The sequence below is a fragment of the Pantherophis guttatus genome, chromosome 6 (assembly GCF_059756535.1).
Source record: "Pantherophis guttatus breed Tessera chromosome 6, ASM5975653v1, whole genome shotgun sequence".
NCBI classification, from domain to species: Eukaryota; Metazoa; Chordata; class Lepidosauria; order Squamata; family Colubridae; genus Pantherophis; species Pantherophis guttatus.
Genome location: NC_142068.1, coordinates 17076872 through 17092461, shown reverse-complemented (window position 1 = coordinate 17092461; position 15590 = coordinate 17076872). Strand labels below are relative to the sequence as shown.

General features: G+C 40.7%; 1 protein-coding gene across 8 annotated transcripts in view; it reads left to right on the top strand.

The window, feature by feature from the left end:
• Nucleotides 1-14712, top strand: part of ECT2 (epithelial cell transforming 2) — a 55841-nt gene extending 41129 nt beyond the window's left edge. For 3 of the 8 annotated variants that reach the window (XM_087872511.1, XM_034438966.3, XM_060682816.2), the window contains exons 21-25: nucleotides 1481-1635; nucleotides 5104-5238; nucleotides 7887-8033; nucleotides 10825-11056; nucleotides 13446-14712. In XM_087872511.1, the coding sequence (XP_087728637.1) occupies nucleotides 1481-1635; nucleotides 5104-5238; nucleotides 7887-8033; nucleotides 10825-11046 (659 nt within the window). In that variant the 3' untranslated portion in view covers nucleotides 11047-11056; nucleotides 13446-14712. The remainder of the gene's footprint in view (nucleotides 1-1480; nucleotides 1636-5103; nucleotides 5239-7886; nucleotides 8034-10824; nucleotides 11057-13445) is intronic. The other 5 variants (XM_087872514.1, XM_060682820.2, XM_087872513.1 and 2 more) reach the window with 3 other exon arrangements.
• Nucleotides 14713-15590: the final 878 nt, after the last annotated feature.

Sequence of the window (15590 nt, the reverse complement as noted above, 5' to 3'; positions counted from 1 at the left end):
GGACATTAATTTCCCTTGTTTATATCACCCCTTACTGCAGCAGCATTCTGTACCTTGGAGAAGATTACTTTTCGATAATTGGAGAAAAAGTTGCTATGAGTTAGCTTCGTATGGCTCGCCCTCAGTGCATACCTGTAAAATAACTGGAACTATAAAGATATGAGTTGCAAGTTTCATGCATTCCCACCCCCACCCCCCCGTTTCCCCCCCACCCCCCCTACATTCTTCCTTTTCCCGGGTTTGGCACAACAATGTGCTGTCCTGAGTGAAAATGAATTGAAGTATATTCCTGTGCTTGGGAACATTAATTAAAGCCAGGTTTTCAAAGTCGAGTTTGATGGGTTTGTTTGGAGTGGGTTGAGTTGGTTGTCAGAAAGATGAGCCCAACAGAAGGTTGTTGAGGAGGGGGGGAAATTGTAATATGCCACCAGAGCTTCAGGAACTGTAGATCAAACGAAAAAGTATGGAAGACTCCTGCTCCTTGGCTGCTAATGGAGCTCTCCAGCTAACTCTATGTATATAGTTTGTCTCCTGGAAAGTGTGAGGGATAATAGGTTTTATATGAGTACGAAGCAAAAGAAAGTTACCTGAAGAATAATGAAATGGCAGGCAGCATTATTTTGGTGGTTACTTTTCTACCTCTGTAGCTTTAACACAGTTTAAAATTCAAGCCATGATTGTGGAAAGCAGGCTTTTCTGAAATGTCATATGTCACCATAATCCAGTATTTCTCAAGCTTGGCAACTTTTTAAAACATCTGGATTTCAATCCTCTAAATTCCCCAGCCAGCAATACCAGTATATTACTGCAATCTGACAGTGGGAAGAGAGCAGATGCTCTCAAGGGTCTGACCTCTGTCTCTGAAGACATGTCAAATGCAGCTATTTTTGAATTCTCTGCGGGTGACTCTTTGTTGTGGCTGAGCGTGTAGATATTTAGCTTTTACATCTTTATTCTACTTACACGGGCTTTATATCCAGCTTCGTCCCTTGAGATGCTGTACCTTGCCTCAGCCACTGCAGGTTTAGAGTGGCTCCATAAAACATCATGCGGCATTATTACCGCGTAATTAGCTTTTAGTCGTTTAGTTTTCGGTGGCTGGAGAAACTACCCGCTATAGGCCCCAGAGTTGGGGGAATTCTCACAGGAGTGGATTCTTTTAATAGCATTTCTTTTGGTCTTTTGAAGCCCAGTAAATTAAATTCTCTGATGGCACAATTCTGCTGCACTGGATAGCAATTGGAAGCTTCCAGTAAGCCATGAAAATGAGAGCTTATACGGGGAAAAGAAATTCAGCCAGATATAAATATACAAAGAGCCAATTTTATATTGATATTGCTTGCTTGTTAATTTTCAGGACTATAAATGTTAGTTCTTACCTTGGCTTAATGTTCTGTGCAATATTTTCTAGTCCTTTCCTCCTTTCATTGTTTAGGGGTTTTTTGTTTTTTTTAAAAAAGGACATTTCTTTTCTCTACAGACTGCCACAAAGCCTTTGCATTGGTTGTACGGCCGCCAACGGAGCAAAGCAATCTTTTGTTCACTTTTCAAATAACAACCGAGGAACCTCTCAAGGAAGACTGGCTGAAGATGCTGTGTCGGCATGTAGCAAACACCATATGCAAAGCAGACGCTGTAAGCACTTGAGAGAGTTGATGAGGGGCACATATTGTACATAACAAAACAGGTGACCTCTTATCCTGAGGGTTGGGAATCACATTTGGGATTTCTAGAACATTTGTGCATCTGCTCACAGAATGTCTGTTCTGAAGAGACAATAGAGTGCAGAACAACCTGGGGGAGGCTAGAGAAGATGCAAGAATTTTCCAGTACTTTTCTGGCAAATAGACCTAGTACTTACTTTTCTGGCATCATCTCCTTGTTTTTTGGAACAAGGAAAAAATTCCCAAGTCAAGCACAAGGGAGCAGCTTCCCGCCCCTTAATTTCCTAAAAGGAGGTCCACGGCATTGGTGGGATTGTCGATCGGAAGGTTGGCAGTTCAGAATCCCTAGTGCTGCGTAACGGGGTGAGCTCCTTTTTGTTGTCCCAGCTTCTGCCAACCTATCAGTTCGAAAGCACGTAAAAAATGCAAGTAGAAAAATAGGGACCACCTTTGGTGGGAAGGTAATAGCGTTCTGTGCGCTTTTCAGCGTTTAGTCATGCCGGCCAGATGACCACGGAGACATCTTTCGACAATCTGGCTCTTCGGCTTTGAAATGGAGATGAGCACCGCCCCCTAGAGTCGGGAACGACTAGCACGCATGTGGGAGGGGAACCTTTACCTTTACTCAAAGGGTATTGACACCAACTCCTTGCAACTCTATGCAATTAAATTCCGGTAAATAAAAAAAGGTTAACAAATAAAAGATACTATTCCTTAAAAAAAAAATATTGCCAACTTTGGAAGATTTTCCTACTGAAATACCTTGTGAAACAAAGCAGTCTTAACCATTTAACCTCCAGGAGGGAGGTGGAATGTCCTGAGGATCTGGTTCTCTGAATACCCAACCCGTTCTCCTTTGACTGGAAGCATCTTTCTGCTAGACAGTGTAGGGTAGGCAGACTCTACCTTGTAGACCTGGTCTTAAAGTTTGGGCTCTATAATGTTTTGGATTTGATTCAGAAAAGGTGTTTCAGAGCAAGAACCGAGGTGGCACCTGTCTGGGGACTCATTGAAGCAGCCACCTCTTTTTCTGGGCTCATGCGGCTACTGAAGAGGGACTTTCTCTGCAGTTCCAAAAATAAATGTGGCTATTTTAATGAGTCGCAAAGCAGTGCTGCATTCACACTCCTGCAGGTTCCAAATTAACTATTTTGAATCAGATGCAAAACACTGCCTTTCCTTGAATCCATATTCCAATTATACTTGAAACTGGTGCTTTGCTTTCCAGTATTTTACTGTCTATTTTTTAAAAAAATTGAAAATTTTAAATCACTTGCAGTAGGACCCAGTAGGCATCAAGGAATATGTTGCCGGGCATATTGTTGTCTCCGGTCATCATGTTGAGAATCCCTGTATGATCTGTGCATGACAACTAAACTTATTGTCGCCATAATCTAAGAATGTTGGCAGAATTCTAATGAATTCATTGGCAAATCCTATTCATGCTTTGAACAGTCAGGGGGTAGCACCTGCAGATTATAAAACGCTCCATAAACCAAGAACCAGCTTATTATGGAGACATTATTCCCAAATGGTACAGTAATGCCTTTTAGGCAGACATAGGTGTTAGAAATATAAAACTTGAATGCTGCAAATTGAATAGCACACAAACATCCCCACTGATGGGCCTGTTTTATATGCCGGCCTTTGTGGCGTGAGGTAAACTCTTAGCACAGCCAAGTTTCCTTTTCAGGAAGCGTTTGTGCCATAATTGTTGGCTCTCTGACAAGATTCTTCTTAGGAAAGCTGTCTGCTTCAATTTTTTTTTTTTTTTTTTTTTGAGAGAGCTGTTTGTCTACATTCTTTTTATTTAAATTCTTTTTTATTTAAACTGATATTTTTAGTAGTTTAGACATTATTTTTTTAGCTGCCATGTTTTTGATTTTGTCCAAAGGCATGGTAAAAACAATATGTTGAATAAAATTAGCAGAGCTTATGTTTTTGATTGATCGGGTTCTCCAAATCAAAAGCAAGTAATATCTGTTCTGGAAATAAAGCAAATCAGGCATTAAAGCATAATATAATACATAGAGGAACAGTTAGGTCTAGTGGTTAAGGCTAGAAACTGGGGGATTGTGAGTTTTAGTCCTGCCTTAGCCATGAAAGCCAGCTGAGTGACCACACCCTCAGCCCAAGTCATTCACAAGGTTGTTGTGGGGAACATAGGAGAAATAAGGAGTATTAGATAAGTTTCCTGCTTTGAATTGTTTATAAAAAATAATAAAGGTGAGAGAGAAATTACCGTATTTTTCAGAGTATAAGATGCACTGGAGTATAAGACGCACCTTAGTTTTGGGGGAGGAAAATAAGAAAAAAGCTGATTGGCAGGTGGATCAGCTTCCCGGAATACCCCCAATCAGCTGTTCCCAGAGGTGAATTTTAGCAACAGGTTCCTTGGAAGTGAACTCTGTGCCTTGCTTTTTTTTTTTTGCTTTTTTTTCTGCCTCTGAAACTTCTGAAACTCTGTTTCAGAAAAAACTTTTTTTTTCTTCCTCTGAAAGCCTCCGAAACAGAGCTTCAGAGAGTCTCTGAAGCTCTGTTTGGAGACTTTTTTTCTGAAGCTTCGTTTCTGATGCTTTTTTCAGCCTCTGAAACCTCCGTTTGAGAAGCTGGGTGCGGCTACATTCGGAGTATAAGACGCACCCAGATTTTCACCCTCTGTTTTGGGGGGAAAAGGTGCATCTTATAGTCCGAAAAATACAGTATGTAAAAATGCATAGGTGCATAGGCGGACAGGTATGGAGGAAGGAAGAGGGAGGAAGGAAGGAAGGAAACATTATTTAGAATGCTTGCTTCTTTTGTCCACAAAGTATACTCTGTTACCTATGGTACATCTTAGGCTGCAATGGTAAGTGAATGTCACAGATATATGCTCCATTGAGCCCTCTGAAGTTTTCTGAGCACATATGAAACAAAAAAACAACAATTCTCTTTTAGACGTTCTGATAAACAATATGTAGGTGTCAGAGAACCTATCTCCAGGTTCAAGACGAACCTGGTGTCAAGCTGAATTACAAATAGAGCCTAGATACATTTTCTACTTCAGCCTGGCAAGTCACACCTGTCCTTTCTGCTCTGGTGACTCATGACTTATCTCTTCTTTTCTAGCATCATAAGGGAATCTTTCTTCACTATGTGTGGCCCGCATCCTTTCTTCTAGAAAATAACAAAACAAAACCTTTGTTTTCTCAAATTACTTGTGCGCCATTCCCACATGGTGGCAGCAGAGGCTTAAAACCCGATTCCTCCTCCCCCCCCCATTTGCCAAATAAGAAAGTGTCTGTACTGCGGTCAATACCAGAATAATGTGCCAGATGTAATGCATAATCTCTCTACTATGGAAAGGTAGGCTTGTGAAATTTGGGGAGTTAAGAAGCCCTGGGTTTTTTGAATGTGGATTTGAAATTCAAGACGGCTTTTTTTCTTTTTACCCTTGAAGCTAATAGTTGGGACTTTTTCCTGCCAGGAAAATCTTATTTATGCAACTGATCCTGATTCTATTGAAGTAAACACGAAAGACATGGATAGTACATTGAGTAGAGCATCACGGGCCATAAAGAAAACCTCCAAGAAGGTAAGAGGCTTAGCTTGAAAAGGACTCATCTCCTTGAATTCTAAATGGGGGACACAATTCATTTCCCAGTAAAACGATATTTTTTTTAAAAAAAATATATATCATTTTAAATACTTCATTGCCTTATGTTAGCTTTCGTACAAAACGCCCCCATCATATAACTGACACAGTCTGATGTCAGAATCTTGGTTGTTTAAGAGAACCCTTTCCCTCAAAAACCATATACCATGGCTCAGGACCTGGGTACTTGCGGGACTGCCTACTACCACCAATAGCCTCCCACCGGCCGGTACGCTCCCACAGAGAGGGAATCCTCCAGGTGCCGTCAGCCAAACAATGCCGACTGGCGGCCCCCAGGGGGAGAGCCTTCTCTGTGGGGGCACCTACTATCTGGAACGAGGTATCCCCGGAGATATGGAGGATCCTGGATCTGCGCACCTTCCGCCGCGCCTTAAAGACCTTTTTATTTCACCAGGCGGGCCTGGCCTAATTTTCTCCCTCTTTTATAAAAGATTTTTAATTTTTTAATATTTTTTAGTATTTTATATATTCAAATTTTAAAATTGGTTTTAAATTGATTGGGGTTTTAATTTTTCTGGGCCAAAACTATTTAATTTGATTTTAATTCCACTTTTAAATTTTGTATGTATGTATTTTATTGTTTGGCTGTGCACCGCCCTGAGTCCTTCGGGAGTAGGGCGGTATAGAAATAAAATAAAATAAAATAAAATAATAAAATAAATATACCCGTAATGCTGTGATGGCGAACCTATGGCACGCGTGCCGGAAGTGGCACGCAGAGCCATCTCTCTGGGCATGCCAGCTATCGCCCGTTGCTCTTCCATGTTCCGGTGCACCTATAAAGGCAAATGTTTGGCGTAGTGCAGTGTTGGCGTACCTTTTTGGCGCTGAAATGGGAGAGCATGCACGCGGGGGAACACTGAGAAACTGGAAGACCAGATGACCGGCGTGCATGCGCTCCAGAAACCAGAGGCTCAGTTTCCTGCCATGCACATGCACGCTGGGGAGCTGCTCTTCTGGTTTCTGGCGCTCCCCTGCGCGCGGCCACTCCCGTTTGCCAACACTGCCTTAACGTAAAGCTGAAACTCCCTGTTAGACCTTTTTTTAAAAAAGCGGTTAAAACATCATCATCATCCTCGGTAAGACTCACAAGGCCTGGCTTTTGATCCCACTATGATAAAATACAAGTCTTTAATAAAGAGGTGCTGGTACATATCCAGCATTTCTGAAGAGATTGTGAATCTTGCCTAGTAAGCCATGCCACTCTTAATTTACTTCATGTAGGAAAATGGTGCCAAACACAGTAGGACAAGAAATTGGTGCAAGTTGAACAACAGGCCTGTAGAATAATTGGAACGGGCAGGGTAGAGAAGAGAAAAGTTGCAAAGACCTGACAAGGAAGGAACAGCTTTGAACTGAATGGCTCGGGGGGGGGGGGATTGTTTCTTTTAGAGCAGGCCTGTGAAACTGACGGCCCGTGGGCCAGATACGACCAGCTCAGGCCATGCCTACCCCGTCTCCACAAAGGCAAAAAAACACGGTGCGGCCTGCGATGCGATCGGGATTGACACCCATGTTTTAGAGCTTTTCACCTGCAGTGCTGTCTGTAGGCATAGAGGAGGCAGAGAGGCAATTCTTATTCCTTTATTTATTGTTTCCTCTTTTAGTGGGGAAATGATCTGGGTAATGCTGTGTGAGACAATGAGCACAGGTAGTCCTCGGCAGTTCATTTCGTGACCGTTGCAAAGTTACAACAGCGCTGGGAAAAAAAGAGACTTATGACCGTTTTTCACACTTACGACCGTTGCTGCATCTCCAAGGTCATGTGATCGAACGCTAGGCAATTGGCAGGTATTTATGACGGTTGCAATGTCCCGGGGTCATGTGATCAACTTTTGCAATCTTCTGAGAAGCAAAGTCAACAGGGAAGCCAGATTCACTTAACAACTGTGGTTGGTCGTAAAATGGGGAAAACTGTGGAAAGGTCGTAAAATGGGGAAAATTCACTTAACGACTGCCTTGCTTAGCAACGGAAATTTTGGGCTCGATTGTGGTTGTGAGTGGAGGACTATCTCTACTGATCTTCTGCTGGCCTTGCTAACATTAGAACATTCTCCTTGTCTCACGAAGCATTGCCTGGATATAATTTCACCAATTTGGAAACCACGAAAATTTACACCCTGTGTTTCTCTATTTATTAGAGTTCTCTTGTTAATCACTCAGAGTAGTAAAATAAATTAATAGTTATTAATAGCTGAACTAATTCAAGCTGGCTGTTCAAGGATGGAAGCTGAAGGAAGCTCTGTCCTATGTACCTCTCTCGAATTTGCACAAGGAAAAATGAAATATAAATCGGTAAAACAAATAATATCATAAAAAACTAACCTGTCCAGTAAATCATTTGAAAGTCTATGATAGAGCTGCATGATGGCTTCGCCTGGCAAACCAAAAGAAAAGGAAATTTGAAGTTGCAAGTGTGTATAACCTGAAATGAGATTACAACATTCTATGAATCATAGTGTACTTAAAACTCGGCACAATCTTCGGCTAATATTTGGAACCAATTTAAGTATCTGGCACAACTTCTTTGTTTTACTTATCCCTTTTTCCATGCCAACATTTTGCAGGTTACACGAGCGTTCTCTTTTTCCAAGACCCCAAAGGGAGCCCTTCGAAGAGCTTTGATAGCCCACAACAGCGTAGATGGCAAGAATGTCTGCACCACTAGTGAAAGCTGTTTAGGGGGCCGCCTTGCCAGTACTTCATCTTTAGCGGTAAGTAACTTGCCAGGGGAAATCGGGAATAATATGCAAGCAAAGGTGGAGATTGAGTCCTGGGTTGTGCTTACTGGAATAATGGACCTGCTGATATCACATATTTTAATTTTCTGAAGTCATGCCAACTACCGTGTTTCCCTGAAAATAAGACCCAACCAGAAAATAAGCCCTAGTATGATTTTTCAGGATGCTTGTAATAGAAGCCCTACCCCCAAAATAAGCCTCAGTTAAAAAATTGGCAGTCAGACACATACATTTAGTACTGTAGTTCCCCGAAAATAAGGACCACCCTGAGTCCTTCGGGAGTAGGGTGGTATACAAATTCAATAAATAATAATAATAATAATAATAATAATAATAATAATAATAATAATAATAATACCTAACCAGAAAATAAGAACTAATGTGTCTTTTGGGGCAAAAATTAATATAAGACCCAATGTTATTTTTGGGGAAAAACGGGTATCTGGTCAGTGTGGCTAGAAGATAGTAAAGAATAAAATCCTCAGTAATAAAGACATATTTTCCAATAGTATCCAGAAATTTTAAAAAAGCATGACGGACAAATTGAGATTGATTTAGTAGATGTCAAATGAGAGATTTTGAGAAAACAAAACAAAGGTTTTCAGAGCATCTGCAAAAGTTTAAAAACATTTGAATAACCAGAAATACCTTCTAACATATCATGTTATTGTTTGTGTAGTTGAAATTTAGAAATTTGACAAGATTGTCCAAATGTTACCAACATCCCATATAAACAGAGGCAATGAGTCTTGCCTTTCATCACTGGTTTGTGCAGACATGAATTTACACGTGTGAATGCACAGATGGCTATATGAAGAACCTGTTACAGACAAAAAACAATTTGCTAAAAATATTCAAGCTAACTTGAATCACTTGGGGAGAAAACTTTTCATTAATACAGTTAAAATGAATTGGTGCTTTCTTTAGCCACAAATTAATGCAGAAGCCTGTGATGGCTGACTTTCCTGTTCCCCTTTCCCCAACCAGACCAAACTTTATATTTTTTGCACATGAGATCATAACACAATCATGTTCAAGAAGTTCTCTTAAATATGAGCAGCTTAGTTATTTCAGCAGTGCTTCAAGGGCAACAGATTCTCCTCCGCTCTTTGCCTATTTATCTCAAGTCTTGTTTGAAAGGCTTTTGATGTGTGCAAAGAAGGGGAAAAAATTCTTTTACTACTGGTCATTATTTCATCAGTGGACAGATGGAACTTGTTACAGTCTTCTGCATCCCATTTTAGAATACAGGTAGTTCTCAACATACAACAACTATTGGAATTTCCATCACTAGGCGATATGGCTGTAGAGCAGGGGTCAAACTTGTGGTCCGTGGGCTGGAGGCGTCATGCGCTAGCCCTGCCCACCCCCGAAGGGGGGGAAATTGTGATATTTCACGTGACGACGTGACGCCTCAAGTTTGACACCCCTGCTGTTGAGTGTGATCACATTGTTTGCTGTGGGCCTGCTTGCTGCTGTTAACCAAATCTCATAACTATTGAGCAAGGCAACCTCCTGGTACGCTTCCCACAAGTGGGGGAATTGGCAGGAAGTTACATGGCCCAGACACTTAAGTGGCTGTGCCAAGTGAGAGAGGGAATGAGGGGGTTCACAAAAGGGACAGGTCAGAGTGGGTGTGCCAGTGTGGCATGAGAGAGGTGTGTGTGGGTTGGGTAGGGTGCAAGAGAGTGCATAAGAAGCACATGTTGGGGTTCTGTGAGGGAATGCAGTGGGGATGCATCTCTGAAGAGATGCAGTGTGGATGTGGGAATGCACTAGAGGTACATATTGTAAAGGGTCTGAGGAAGTTCAATGGGATGCATGAGAGGCATGATATGGGTTGCGGAGTGCATGAGTGGCTGGCATAGCACAAACGCAGAGGGGCTGGGGGAGGGTCCATTGATGGGGAGAGATTTACCTCAGCAACTTGCATCCTTCCCTGACTTTTGAAGGAAATGCTGGCTTTCTGAGGGAATCTACAGTGAAGGTTGAAAATGGCAGACCCATGGTCATGTATAATATGTTGTAAGTGTGAACCAGCTGCCAAACACACAGATTGCAATCACATGACCGCAGGGGGTGCTGGGATGGCTGGAACTCGGAGGACCAGCCCTAGCTACCTTCTGCAGCTCCATCATACCCTTGGTCGCAGGCCAACAACTACCTTTATTCAGAAGTGTTTATATGGTATCTGTTGATATGATATGACGTCTATTCCGCATGGTTGATAGGAAGTCAAATAAACAGAAGTATATGCTTAAAACACATTCAACGCCGTTTTGTTCATCAGCATCTGCTCAGACTCCATGCATGTGCTGTATAATTTGTATAGTTATTAAGGTTAAAGTAGATCTAAAGATTTCAACAGGTGTTGATGTTATTTAAGGATATCTTTATAGAGAAGGAGGTGTCAAAAACATTCTTTATCTTAATGCAACTGCCAGCTTCCAGTGGCCTTATGCTAGAATGGGTTTTTTCCCCTCTCCTTCTGAAAGATTTATATTGCTGTAACAGCTGAAAAGATTAGTTATATTGGTAAGAAAATCATGATCGGGGAACAGTAGATCTTGCTGAGACTGCCTTGAATATGTTGCACTGTTGGGTTCAAAGGACATTCTTGGTATTTTGAATTGGAAAGTAGCAGAGCTCTAATTACAGTTAAAATCAGTGTTAGTGAAAGTAAGTATGTAAAATCCTTAAATTTGGCTTGGGTGGAATATGTAGATTAACCTTGTTTTCTTCCTCCTTCCTGTATTATTTTTAGATGATGCGTACTGCTTCTACATACAGCTTAACTGGAACAATTAAACATCCCATTAACATACAACGTTCCAACTCTATTGACGGGACCTCCCAAAATATTAGATCTCGACCTCTAGCCCGTTCTTCTCATGATCTAGAAGGGCGGATGGCTTCCAGCTCTGAAAACTTAAAGAGCTGCTCCCTGTCCAGTTGTTATCCAATCACCAGCAGTGATGAAGTTTAAACTGCTTAAAGTGAGCATAATCACTTTGCGGGCACTTCTTGGAGACAAAATAATTTGTGTTAAATACAGCACACGGTCTATCCAAAATCCAGTGGATTCTGGCTCTCTTTGGGTTCTCTGGGCACTATCTTGATCTTTTGATTTAACAATCTGTATCAGATAAGATAATGCTTACTTCTGGGTTTCTTCTCATGTTTATGATAGTTTCAAAATGTTGTTGGATTAAGCCTTCTTTAAAAAAAAAAAAATCCTAAACTTTCCTGAGCAAAAACAGTGTGGACATCGTATCATAACAGTCCATCCTTTCACAATCTTTACATCTATATATTCTCCTGCTGCTGGTTTGTAGCAGAACCATCAAGAGATTTTCATGGTCTCAATGGTGCAAAGTAGCCTGGGATGAGATGTCTACGGAGATTCTCAGTCATCCAGGTCATGGTTGCCCCAAAGGTGCTTTTTCAAAAGGCAACTGGACTTTTCGTTATTATTTTTCTTGAAGACATTTTGCTTCTCATCCAAGAAGCTTCTTCAGTTCAGCTCAGAACTTGTCTTTTGAAAAAGCACCTTTGGGGACCTAGGATGCGATGCACTGTGGCCAACTTTTCCTTCCTTGTCTTTGGGTTTTCACTACATTTGCCTAGCGCAGACTATCAACATCATTCAATGATCTTTAAAACCAGTGGCAAATTTAGTTAGTTAATTCATCATGCAGGCGTATGAGCTGCTTCAGTCACAACCGACACTAGTGTTATACATTCCATCTGTAACAAACATGAAACTAGCAATAATAAATCAACACTTATAACCTTTAATTGCTTTCCAACATAGATCTCCATCACAGATTTGGAGGGATGAGAAGGGCATGCACACTTCAGTCCCCAAAGACTACCTGTAACAAGCAGGTCTTAATGACCTTTTGTTCCAAAAGTGTTGGAGTTGCTCTAATTCTAGGTAGGAAGAAGAATAGTAACAGAGAAAGGCCTATTTTCAAGGGTCCCAAGACTAATTCCCTCTAGGAAGAACAACTCAAAGGAAGCCCTCCTTTCCCAATCTTATAAAGGTCCTAAGCCACATAAAGATTTAAAGATGATAGCCAGCACCCAGACAACCACATCTGGAAGTTTGCTGTCAACCAGTGCAAAATAGTAGTATTGCATAGGCACAATGATGACTGCCCATAATTACTCAAAGCACAATATTTCCTGGAGGTTTAAGGGCCCTCTGTCATGTTTTAAACCAGCCTCGAACACCTGGCTCTTTCCACAAGTGCAAAGCTAGTGATGGCTAACCTTTTTGCTGTCGCGTGCCAAAAGCGGAGGGAGTGTGGAGGGGTCGTCCACACGCATGCCAACACCCATAATTCAATGCCCCATGCACATGCGACCCCCCCCCCCACACGCAGCTTCCCCCGCTTTTGGCACGTGATGGCCCGGTAGGCCTGTTTTTCACTCTTCCCAGACTCCAGAGCCTTTCTAGGAGCCTGGGGAGGATGAAAATGGCTTTCCTCAACCCCCCGGAGGCCCTCCAGATGCCAGAAATGGCCTGTTTGCCAATGGGCCCGGAAGGCCCGAAAAGTACATATTCAGTACTTTTATAAATACTGCACCTTCTGTAGCTTCCAGCTGGTCTTCAAGAACAGCCCAATGTAAAAGCATTTAAGGAATACAACCAAGAAATGACCAAAGCATGAAAGACCATGTGCAGGAACTCCTGGTCTAGGAATTGCCATAAACGTTACACAAGATGGTTGTGTAGAGGCCCTCTCAGTCTCCTGCCCTTGTTTTTGAGGAGCAGCTATGAGCCCAACAAGACCACCTGTTCTGAGTGACAGAGTGCCATTTGGTCCTAAGAAGATAAGATTTGGTAGAAATAAGCAACTCAAACATTTTCTCTTGAAAGCAGGCAACATAATTTCATTTTTAGTGTGGGCCAGTGTGCTCTCAATAAAAAAATGACAACAAAGTTATCTTTTTAAAGCTTCATAGGGTGAAACTGCTCTTAAATAAAATTAAATAACAAATGAGGTCTTACCATTATCCTCTCTTTTTGGGGTTGGTTACATCAGATGTGAACTTTGCTGGGCATAAAGATCATGGGAAGCTCTACTTTAAAATAAATGCAATGTACACACATCTCTGTCAATCGTGTTGCTGAAGACACTTGGGGTTGCTTTTAGTGATAAAAAAAGGGTGTAAGAAATTCCACGTATAACATACAGGACATTTGGAAGATTTGTGTTTTAGAATAAACAATTTTTTTTTTCTCATTCCGTTTCCCAAAATAGCTTTGATTATGCTTCCACCCTCTCACACATTTTGAAAGGTACTTTATTGATATATTTCCTTCAAGAGATCATAGTCTTAACATTTGCTTTTTCTTTCCTCCCGCAAACAATATAGAGCATCCATTCTCCTTCCTTGATCAATCTGCCATCACTATTTGAAAAGAGAAGCCATACCTTCAGTCGGTCAACTACTCATTTGATATGAAGGGGATGAAAAAAGGAGCCGCAGCTTAACATGATGTGGACCAAAGGAAGTCCTAGGGGTTCAGGCAACCATATGCTGACATAAAATGGTGGTATTTAGGTAGCACTTAGTGGCAATTAGTTAACTTTTAGATAACACTAAGTTAAACTGCCAGGAATGCTCTGATTTTGCCTGCAGAGCAAAGATAGGATGGACCTTGTTACAGATAAACATATTAATTTGCACAGATTGCTTTACATACATAATGGAGGTATTTTGCTCAGTGTAAACCATTCATTAAAATGACCTGCATTTTTAATAGCCTTTGTACATGGGATGTTGTGAAGTAGCTACTGCATGGATGAATATCTAAAGTAAATATTTGTTTCACATCTAAAATAGAATAGACTTCCTTTAATATTGAAGCCTTTTATGTTCTATTGAAAAGAAATATTTTTTTAAAGCTTAAATATATTTCAGTATGGCAATATGGTGTGGTGATGGATTCCTGACAACCTCTGTACCTGCCCAACGATCTAAAATTTATCTGCTTTTTTCCCCCAACTTTCGTTCAACAGTTTGGAAAAACAACAGAAATGGAAGCCCCTGGAAAAATTATTGTAGATAATTGTACTGACCAGTTGTTGTTTTTAAAAAGAAGAAACTGTCTCTAAAGCTTTGTGAAACACTTCCTTTATATAGACTTTTTATGCACATATTTCAGAAATGAGATGAAAATGGAGATCTAAGTTTAATATCTACAGCTGCTATTTTTTTAATTCATAGTCTGTCATATAAATTGATTTGAAATGTTAAACCTTTGATTCCCTCCCTCTCCCTCCCCTTTCTGGTAATTTTTTTGCAACATGAAAAATAATGAAGTTCCCAGAAACTATTCCTCCACTCGTTCTGGGAATTAAATTTCTTCACACGATCAAAAACTTTCTCTTGTGGCCTTTATTTGCAAGGGGTATTGGATGGGATTCTTTAATTTCCACCCTCTTAATGACAAGATCACTACATACAAGTTAGTGTAACTCGTAAACCTTTATCACTTTTTAATTTTTTTAAAAAAAATACTGTGCCAAGCAGAAACTTTTGAAAATAAACCAAGCTCTGTAATTTTGGATGTATAAATCCCACTGATTGTATATGCTTTGTCCTAACTTCTGTAATAACTGTTTCTACAGCATGAACAGCTCGGCCTACTGTGTTGCTTGTTAAAATTTCTTAGAGGAAAAAACAGTTTTTCCAAACTCCTCTATTCTTACCTACTTTTTGTAATTAGTTGCTTGGATATTATGAACCCTGTTGGCTTTATTGGTGGGTGCATAAGCTCAAATATTACTTTATCATTGCTTTCAATACTGTTTGTGCTTGAAGTCTCCTTTCTACACAAGAGTTGGAGAGTAAGTTAGTGGATAAGAGGTCAAGAGAATGAAATTCTCAAAATCCTCCCTAGCCTTGTGGCTTCTTGACCACAATCACTGCTGCACTGTAATAGTAAGATACTGTAGGCAAACTGTGTCATAATTCAAAGGATGGCCTGAATCAACCCAGTGAAGCTTCTTTTGCACAATAGGCATCCAAGGTAAAGCTGATTAATTGGCCAGTTTTATACCATGAGGTACCATGAGGCTGAGGAATATTGCATCCAATCTATGTTTTGGCTCTGCAAAGAAATAAAGAAGGCTACCTCAGGTCAGTCTCTGAAGCTTCATATTCTAACAATAGATTAAGTGGGACTGGAGGCAAGGCAAGAAATGTAATATAATGGTAGACAGCAAAAGGTGGCTAAGATATAATGGCAATTTTTCTCAAGATGAGCAATCTGCAGGTTTTTTTTTTTTTTTAATTTAAAGCTGTGGTAATTTGCCCTCCTACAGTCTGGCAGTGTAGCAACTTCACTATATCAACATTTTCACCTTTTTTTTTTTTTTAAGGGTCAAGAGCCCTTCTGATGAGAAGGGTGCGAAGGTGGAATGAATCATTGCTTTAAAGATAAAACTTCTTTCTCTTTTCAGTGCTGTAGTCAAATGTTCCAGTCAGTTCTATTTAAAGTTCCTGGTTCTGTTG